The sequence below is a fragment of the Poecilia formosa genome, unplaced genomic scaffold (genome assembly GCF_000485575.1).
Source record: "Poecilia formosa unplaced genomic scaffold, Poecilia_formosa-5.1.2 Scaffold636, whole genome shotgun sequence".
Classification (NCBI taxonomy): domain Eukaryota; kingdom Metazoa; phylum Chordata; class Actinopteri; order Cyprinodontiformes; family Poeciliidae; genus Poecilia; species Poecilia formosa.
In genome coordinates this window covers 12,268-22,580 of record NW_006800575.1, presented here as the reverse complement: position 1 = coordinate 22,580, position 10,313 = coordinate 12,268, and the positions used below count along the sequence as shown (strand labels likewise).

The 10,313-nt window shown below is 40.1% G+C and overlaps 1 protein-coding gene and 1 long non-coding RNA gene across 2 annotated transcripts in view; one reads left to right on the top strand and one right to left on the bottom strand.

Annotated features, from left to right (window-relative positions):
* Positions 1–10,313, bottom strand: part of LOC103130441 (hepatitis A virus cellular receptor 1-like) — an 18,364-nt gene continuing 8,051 nt past the window's right edge. Inside the window, exon 3 of the mRNA XM_016665930.1 lies at positions 1–532. Within this exon, the coding sequence (XP_016521416.1) occupies positions 84–532 (449 nt within the window). The 3' untranslated portion in view covers positions 1–83. The remainder of the gene's footprint in view (positions 533–10,313) is intronic.
* LOC107834475 (uncharacterized) lies at positions 541–2,372 on the top strand. Its single transcript, XR_001660265.1, has 3 exons — positions 541–845; positions 2,046–2,181; positions 2,255–2,372. It is a non-coding gene; the product is annotated as an uncharacterized LOC107834475 (long non-coding RNA).

Here is a 10,313-nt window from a genome sequence, read left to right as displayed (position 1 = left end):
GACATAAAATGGTAAAAGATTCAATCAAATTCAACTGGCATGAATAAAAGTTTAAAGGTTAGAATTAATCAAATATGTGACCTTTAACCTCTAGTCTGATCATCAGGTAGGAAACAACTGAAGATCATCATCATCTGATCTGGATCAGAACCAGGAAGCTGCTGGTTCTGATCCAGAGACAAACTCTCACCTGGAGGAGAAACCTGGAGGCTGATGGTGCTGATCAGTTTGTCCACATGTTTTTCTGTATAAATTCGACATTCATACGTCCCGCTGTCATCAGTCGTTGTGTCCTTCAGAAGCAGAGACACGTCTCCTTTCCTCAACTGATTTAGCTGCAGATCAACTCGGTCCCTGTAAGATGGATGCTGGGCATCTGGATCAAGTTGATTATCTTTGTACAGGAGGACATATTCTGTCCCCAGATCAGTTCTCTTCCACTCTGCGATTGTGATTTTCCCCTGATCAGGATCTTTACATGTCAGAATGACGTTCTCTCCAGGTTCAGCTTTGATTGTCATGTTGTTCTGATCTGAAGGAGAGAAAACAGAGAGCAGAGGGGTCAGAGGTCAAACTGGACTTTAGACAGTGATCAATGTAGGTCTGTGTGATGAAGAATCATCATTTTCTGCTGCTGGAAGTATTCAGAGTTAACTTTAACTCATTAAGTGTTGTTTTAACATTTGATGAGTTAACTCAGTGTTTGAGTTATTTTCCATAATTGATTCCATCAGTGTTGAATAAACTCTGATGGGAGAAAAATAAGCTCCTCCCTCCTTCATCGTCTTCCTTGGAGTGAAATTTGAAAACCACTCCATTTTTTTCTTCTCCTGCTGTTCTAAATGGTAAGTACAACTTCTTAAATCTTTGGTTAAGCACTTTTAAGTTGATAGTGATGTGACTTTTTCCACTAATTTAATACTTTGTCTATTGTGCAACAGCTTTACCAGATGTATTAGCTAGCAGCCAATGTGTAGGTTGCTAGTTAGCAGCTGTTGCAGTTACAACAGTAACACAGTTGTAACTGCAACTTTTACACACACACACACACACACACACACACACACACACACACACACACAAATATTGGGCTGTGTACTTGTGAAAAATAAAGTTCTACTTTTGTGCCATTTAAAATCATAATTTTGGCCATGGTAATGTAAATGCTACCAGCTTGCACATTCACATGGCTAATGGGTAGCGACGCTGACAGGTTACATTAGTGTCCAATGTGCGTAGAGTATTACACTGAGGGGAACACTTGACTTGAGTTATTTTTGCTTCGTCTAGGTTTAGTCCATACATCAGTAAAATGCTGATCCAGCATCATCGTGACCTGAACACGTATGGGGAGTTGTATAGGGTTGGAGGGCAGTTTGTCGTTCATCAGCTCCATGAGGAAGGTTTGTGGTTTTTAATTTAACCTCTGTGGGGTCGGTGGGAAGGAATGATAGGCATTATTTTTTTTAAATGTACTTAGTTCTTAACACTACTTATACAAAGTTGGTGAGTAAAAGGGGTAAGCCACTGTATTTTCAATTTTGCAATATGTTCACCATGCTAATCATATGAACTCAAACTTTAAAACAACCACAGCTGATACAAAGTGCTGTACATTAAAACACAACATAATAAAAATATAATTAAAAACGGTTTAAAAACAAAAACATACAATTTAAATTTAAACTTTTATGCTGAAAGTTTTCTGCCATGATGGTGAGATATGAAAGCAAATTAAAACAAGCGTCAAAGATTTTCCAAAAGGATGGAACTGATATTTGTTTTGTCTTTTCCTTCAGAGTTCTCAGCAGGTTCATCTGCTTCTGAGCCTTTTTCAAACTTCAGCTCAAATGCATCAACCTCAACAATAATGATGGATGCAATACCCTGCAAGAAGTAAAAACCTGAGAATGCTGATAATGCAGTGTTTACTAAAAAGGTAACATTATTTCAGTGCGCCCCTAAACTCTTTACACATGTGCCATATGTGGGTAATCTAAATGTCTCAATCCATTTCCTTCTCTTCCATATTCTTCATTTCATAGCTGGTTGAAGTGCCCTACAAAAGATGTCTGGTGGTGAAGAAGTTCTGCAAGAGTGTGGAACAACAGAAACTCTCAGGGATGCTGTAAGAAGACAAGTGGTGAATGTACTGATGGCTCACAGGATTAATAAACATAGGTAGGTGTGTTTTTACACTTCTCAATCTGCTAAAAAGTCCGAAGTTTTTCAATAAAATGAAATCTCCTGTTAGGCATCTTCCTGCTAAACCAATCAGAGAGGAGTACTTGAGGATGGTGACATCTCCTTCCAAAACCACCTGAAGTCTCCAGGAATCAGTGCGTGGGATGCAGTCTAGAGACTTGCTGTCTTTTATATCCTCCTGACTACCAGGAAAAAAAATATTGTCCAATCACCATTTTTTTTTAAATCCCACATTCTTTGTAAGGTAATAAAAGGTTTTATGCACTTACTTTGTCTCTTTCCATAAAATGTGTTATTACTGATGAACATAATTTTTATGTATTAGAAAAAGATACGAACAAAAATCCCACCCCTTCATATGTGGTATCATTGAAAAGCCCTAAATGTCCTCTCCAGATACCAAAAGGAATTAATTCAGCAGAATGCAGAGGGTGGGAGATATTCAAGTTTAGAAATGTCCTCTACAGAGGACAAAAATGAACTACTGGTAGTCAGGAGGATAAGGTAATTGAAATAAAAGTATGTGTAGTAATTTATCACTTTGCTTTTATATACATTACGTTCAGCAGGTGATTAAATGGCAGCTTTGAGTATGTCTGGGAAAATATTAATTTCTTTTATTGGTTTTTATGAATCCTTAAAGTTTTATAATGGTTGTGGCCGTATGTCTGGTTTCTTATGTTTGGTGTATGTATTCTTTCATTTTAGTCATGCTGAAGTTCAGAGGAACATCTCCGGGACCAACGGGGTCTGCAGCCATACCTCCTTGCTGTGTGTTGTCAGCAGAGCAAGATTGACATCCTCTACATCAGGGGTCCCCAAACTTTTTCCTGTGAGGGCCACATAAATTTTTCCCAAAATTTGAGTAATAGCAGGTCAATTGCAGTGGTGCAAAGGTGGGTATGCAGCATATGCAACGCATAGGGGCGCAGCACCAGAGGGGACATCAAAACCCCGTCTGGAGGGGGCGACATGCCGATGATGTTTTCCCATACATTCAGCGCGCCTGACGCTCTTTCACCTCTCGCACAGAAAGAGGTAAATGTAGCGAGTTTTACCTTTCACGTATCATCGTGTGTGTGTGGGGGGGGGATGGGGAAGTGGGGGGGAGGTGAGGGGGGCATGCGAAAATTTATGTTTTCACATACACCTGAATAATCTGCAGTTGCGCCCCGGGTCAATTGAATATCACATTTATTAGGGTTGAAAAACAAAAAGTTGCCAAGATCAGATTTAACTGAACTGATTACGGTAGTTTCTGAACGGAAACTGTAACAGTAAAAGTGCTGATCCTTTGTGTTGCTACTAGCATGAGCTAAAGCAGTGGCCCCAACCTTTTTATTACCGCGGACCGTCAAGACTTGTACATTATACTGGTGGGGTTTGTAATCAAAAGAAAAAAAAAAACAGTGGCTGGTGAAATCCTTGAGTGGCCAGTAAAATATTTTCTCTACCAGCCACTATGGCTGGTAGAGAAAATATTTAATTTCCACCCCTAGATTCATGTCAGTGAAGTTTTACGTAATCTTACAAAGCTTCTTGTTGAAATCGACTGTAATAAGTAAACAGTTAAATTGTTATAAGCTAAAGCCACCATGAACTGAAGTAACATTGATTTCAGCAGTCGGGTCACATGGAGCAGCGGCTCCTGCTATAAAAGTCCCACATTAAACTTCTCCTCATCCTGGTTACATAATATTAGCACCATGTGAACAATCACCACCTCATATTTACATTTACAGTCATATTCATCCATCCATCTATTTTCTTACACCCTTGTCCCTCAGTGGGATCGGGAGCTGCTGGTGCCTCTCCAGCTAACGTTCTGGGTGAGAGGAGGGGTCATCTGGACAGGTTGCCAGTCTGTCACAGGGCAACACAGAGACACACAACCATGCACACACACACTCACACCTAGGGAGAATTTAGAAAGACCAATTAACCTGACAGTCATGTTTCTGATTGTGGGAGGAAACCAGAGAGCCCAGAGAAAACCCACCATGCACAGGGAGAACATGCAAACTCCATACAGAAAGACCGGGGCCGGGAATCAAACCCAGAACCTTCTTGCTGCAACAGTGATACCAACTGCACCACTCATATTCAATGAATTAGAATAAAGGCTCTGATGAGGCTCATTTATCAGATGTTGAAAACAACTTAAGGAGATATTAAACATTTTCTTCATTAGACCCACATTCCTGCATTAAGGTTTTTTTTTCTCCTCCTTGGGCTGCCACCTTATCGTGGTGGAGGGGTTTGAGTGTCCCAATGATCCTAGGAGCTATGCTGTCTGGGGCTTTATGCCCCTGGAAGGGTCACCCAAGGCAGACAGGTCCTAGGTGAGGAACCAGACAAAGCGTAGCCTGAAGACCCCTATGATGAGGAATAACAATGGACTTGGTTTTCCCTCGCCCGGACGCGGGTCACCGGGGCCCCCCTCTGGAGCCAGGCCTGGAGGTGGGGCACGATGGTGAGTGCCTGGTGGTCGGGATTTACCCACGGAGCCCGGCCGGGCTCAGCCCGAAGAGGAGACGTGGGTCTCCCTTCCGATGGGCTCACCACCTGTCGGAGGGGCCAAAGGGGTCGGGTGCATTGTGCTACGGGCGGCAGCCGATGGAGGGGACCCTGGCGGTCTGATCCTCGGCTGCAGAAGCTCTTGGGACGTGGAACATCACCTCATCTATGGTCATGAGCTTTGGGTCATGACCTAAAGAACGAGGTCACGGATACAAGCGGCCGAAATGGGTTTCCTCCTCAGGGTGGCTGGGCTCTCCCTTAGAGAGAGAAGCTCGGTCATCCAGGAGGGACTCAGAGTAGAGCTGCTGCTCCTCCAGGGGAGCCAGTTGAGGCTCAGGCATCTGGTCAGGATGCCTCCAGGACGCCTCCCTGGTGATGAGTTCAGGTCCCACTGAGAGGAGGGGAGACCCAGGACACACTGAGGGACGATGTCTCTCTGCTGGCCTGGGAACGACTTGGGGTTCCTGGAGGAGCTGGAAGAGGCTGGAGAGGGAAGACTGGGCCTCCCTACTTAGGCTGCTGACCCCATGACCCCGGATAAGAGGAAGAAAATGGATGGATGTTTTTTTTTTTATGAATCTGTAATCAGAAATGTTTTCATTAGCTGTAAGCAACAAATCATCATTAAATACAAGTTTAAAACAGTTTGTGGGAAATTCATCTTTATGATGCGTTTAACTTGTGAGCTGAGTTACTGAAATACTTTTCATCTACCATATTTTCCGCACTATAGAGCACGCCGGGCTATAAAGCGCACCTTCAAAGAATGGTCTATTTTAAAACTTTTTTCATATACAAGGCGGACCCCATTATAATGCATATAGAATAGACTCTACAGTTGGGGTTGCCAACCGTCCCGTATTGAACCCATAAGTGACGCGATTTGTTCCGTAATAATAAAGACGTGGTCCCTGAGTATTTTATATAGTCGGCTGCCCCAGTCATTGTTTCACTCACAGTGTTGGTTACCCAGAAAGCAGTTGTGCCCAACTGCTTTCTGGGTAACACAGACCATCCGACACGCTGCCGCGCAGTCTCTGTCCCTCTTTATTAACTCAAACTTTATTAACAAACCAGCGTTCTGACAACTATCCCAGCATGCACCGCACGCTTCTTCTTCTACGGGGGAAAATTAAGTCAGCGGCTGCTTACCGTAGTTGCTCGACCTGTTGTGGCTCAATATTGGCCCATGTATAAGGCGCACCGGATTATAAGGGGCACTGTTGGCTTTTGAGGAAATTGAAGGTTTTTGGGTGCGCCATATAGTGCGGAAAATACGGTAATTAAATGAACATGACTATAGATAAGGATTGCTAGAATGAAGCAGATCATCCTGAAATTCTGATGCGTAGAATCTCAAATCTAAACTGTCCCATAAATAAGAGAAGTTCATTGTAAAGATATAAGTTGGCTTCTGTGTTGAGAAGAACAATTAGAAATGTAACCAAATAAAAGCATAAAGACTCATTTTGAATGCATTACTGCTGTACTTATGTCTCCTATTTATAAACATTTAAGAGTTGTGCAGTCTGCTAGCATGTTATATGAAACTGTAACTGCATAACAAAATTGTTTCAATGAATGAAGCTCTTTTTTATACTAATTATTAAAATATTTATAAGGTATTATAGAAAGAATTTTAATATATTTAATTTCTAATAAGTTCAAAATAAAAACATTATAAAAACACTAAACATAAGTGGGAACACTTTATTTGATGGGGTGTACATAAGACTGACTTGACACCGTCATGGACATGAATGTCTTTATGAATATCTGACTGTTGTATAGTTTGATAAATAATGACATTTTTAGTGAGAAGTTGCTCTAAAAGTTGCATTGAAAGTCCATTAAAAGTGCCAACTTCACATTAAAGTGTCATTATTTACTAAATTGCTTTACATTTACCGTACATCAGGGTTTCCCCCAGAAAACTTGCTCAGCCCAGTGGTCGGGGCACCGAGGCGCTCACCGTGTTTTTGTATTAAAAGATGTTAAGTAGACAGGAAATGTAAAACTATTACTGGGTAATTATATGTTACGGGGAAACATCGCCAGTGAAATGCTATTTAAACCCACAACTAGTCTAAAAACAACAAATCAAAAGACACAATTAAAATTAATATCAATTATTTGCACTTCTGTTTAATCCAAATTAAGTCAGTGGCTCCATTGGCCCCTCAGGGCTTCAGGGACCATAAAGGCTAATATTTTAACACAGATCCATAAATGTAACACTTGTTTATTGAGATGATCAATGCTGATAAATTTGATTCAATTTCAACATATATAAATTAAACTATTTAAATTGTTTAACATTTAAATGTAAGATTTTAAGGAGCTGGCAAGTTTACTTTGTAAAACTTCAAAGAACAATATTCATAGTTTGAATGTTTTGTTACCATAGCAACAATCTGATGCTGTGAGTTTAGTCTTTGAGTTTCAGCTGTTTGTTCATGAATATAAATTAGTAAACTGTGATTATAACTGATTGTTTTTAGGCTGGCCAATTACACTGCTCCCTTCTCCCATATTTCACTAAATCTAACACAGAAGCTGTTAGAGGTGCTGATGTTTTTAGCAACAAAAGGGGCCCCGAAGTCAGATTCAGCTCAAGGCCTCATACAGCCTTGGACCAGCCCTGCATGATGAGGTAATCTGCTGCACTACGCAGAGATGCGCAACATACAGGAGATTTAATTCAATGCTGCTAATGTGGCTTCAGCAGCTCTTCCATTTCGTGTCTGTTGAGTTTTAATAAGCGTCACAGAAACTATTTTGGTTAGTCGAGTTAATGGGACGAGTTTCTCAGATCTCCGTGCGGCCGCGTGTCTTATCTCTGGTTAAGTGGACAAAGCATTGCATATGGTTTGATGCTTCATGTAACTGGAAAAAGAATACTTAAAAAATAAATTTTTAAAAATTAATAATAATAATAATGATATAAAACCAGAGTGATGCTTGACTACAAGGAGAGCGCTAAAGCTCCTCACCAGGCTGAACCTGCATGATAAGGTTAGTGCTGGTTCATTAACCACTAACCAACTGAACCAACTGGGACCACAGACATAAACTTTACAGGGAAGACAGCGGCACATGCTGGGGAGCGTGTTGAGATGGAAACGCCGCATATAATTCTTTGTCCACAAAAATAAATCATTCTCACCGCTCGCTCGAAGCACCTCTGAAAGCTCAACTACAAGTTATTCCTGCAGTTCATGTAGAGCTGCGCAACCAGAGCTATCGCGGTGGGGTTTAAAGTCCTACCTTGATCAAAAACTCTGGAAAGAATCATAAGTCCTCACAGGGGGTTGATGTAAATATCCATACAGGTCAGCCAGTGTCTTGGAGGTGCGCACCATCCGTGATCAGATGCAGCTGCTGCAACGCGTGAGGCAATGTGCTGAGGCACCAGCGGTGTCACTGGTCCACTCTCCCGGTTTTACGTGCATAAACGACCTCTCTTATAGGTCTAAATCTGCTCAGCATTTCTGTGGTTCTGAGCAATAGAGATGCTTGAAATCCAGTTTTAAAAAAAAAAAACATTTTGGTATTATTTTTCTAAAAACATAGGCAAGCAAGGCTTAGCCTGGCGCTGGGGCTAGTAAAGCATGGCGGGCCGCCAGGCTTGTGATACACTGGGAGAAACCCCGTTTAGTGTAAATGTACATAAAGTTGTTCCATTTTAGACCATAAAAGTACCTTAAAACACTTGAATTTTAATTGTATTTAAATTCAAATAAAATTTACTAAGTACGAAATAAGTTGTTTCAAAATAGAAATATAATTTCTTAAATATATTTAGTATATAAGATTTTAGTGCACTAAAAGGATGATTCTCTGTTTATTTCTGACGAGAATACAGACAAAACAATCGCGTTAAAGGCTGCCCGCTCCAAGTCCTACACAAAACAAAAGTACCTAACAAAAATTAACTTAATAGATCTATAAATAAACTGAATGTATTTAGATGGAAAATGAAACGCACACACCTCTCCCGCAGGACAACATGACAAAAGGGGAGGGGCTAAGGGGCACAAACAATTTAAAGACAATACCACAGAAGAAGAAATAAAAAGGAGGGGCTTCTGCTCCTTTAAGTAACACGGTTAAAAAATGACAGAGGTGTTTCAGTCAGATAAGGAACAATACAAATAACAAAAAAAAGACATTTTGTGTAATTATAACAAAAAATAAATACAACCAGGTTACACGAGCACATGTGCTACCTACTAATGTGAAAAGGCAGAATATCCCAAAGAAGGGTTTTAGTGCATGGCATCATCTATCAGGTATATATTCTGAAGAAGGATTTTACTGCATTTACACATGCAGGTATTTTAAACAGGTTGGAGATTCTTGTGGTTTTAGAAAAGTTTCAATTTTTTTCCTCCCAAATGCTACGTATTATCACTGCTAAAGCACCTTAAATCCCGTCACTTAAAGAAAGACTTCCATTATATTTAACATTGACACAAACTGCAGTGGTCTTTGGTATGTAAACATGATGGTAGCAGTTTTTGAAAGTTAGCATCAACACGGACATCGATCTAGATGCGCTACAGAAAGAAAATCTGATGAGGTAGCACAGATTATCAAAACACTGCCTGCTCAGCATGCAGACACTCGGCTAATGAACTATCATTTGATTCAGGGGGGTCATGTATGGAGGACCAAAACTGACATAATTAGAAATAAAAGTAGAAATGTATTTTTTTTTCCTTGTCCTTAAACATGTTTTCGTGAAAATATTTTCTTTCACCTTTTCCTTTCCTTTCACATGCATTTTTGTCAAGAAATTTATACATTTTGTTTAGTTTTTTCCTTATATACGAGTTTGTTCTTTTGTCATTACCTTGTCTCCTTTTTCTACTTTTCCTTGTGCATGTATTGTCATCAAGAAATGTTTAAATGCAAAGGAGGGGCTGTGTCGTCAGGCTTCGCTGAAGCCTGTGCCGTGTAGTAGGCTCAAATTACCTGACAGTAGTTAGCATCACACTTTTTTTTTTTTACATTATATTTATTGAATTTTTATGACATAGAAGAAAAACAAGTGAAAGTGATACACTTAATACAGATTCACATTAAATAACTCAGTCCCCGAAGGGCAAAAAACAACAAAAAAAACCCAAAAAAACCCCCACAAACAATAAAAAAAGAAATAATAATAACAATAATAATATTAAAACTCAGCAATCTCTGCACAGTTCTCTTAATGTCCTTTGTAATGTTTCAGAAACTTGATCAATGGTGACCATGTTTCTTCAAATTCCGCTCCCTTTCCTCTGACAATATAAGTGAGTCGCTCCAGAGTCATACATGATGCCATGTCCTTCACCCACATGTGGTTTGATGGTACATCCATTTTTTTCCAGTGTAAAGATATTAGTCTCCTGGCCTGCAGGAGTCCAAAGTCAATCAATTTTAACTGTCTGGAATTAAAAACACAGTTCTCTGGATAAATACTTAAAACACACATTTTGGCCTCAGCAGATACATTGACTCCAACGATCTTTGACAAAGTTTGCGTAACCAAGTTCCAATATTGTTGTAATTTTGGACACTCCCATACACAGTGAAAAAGAGTA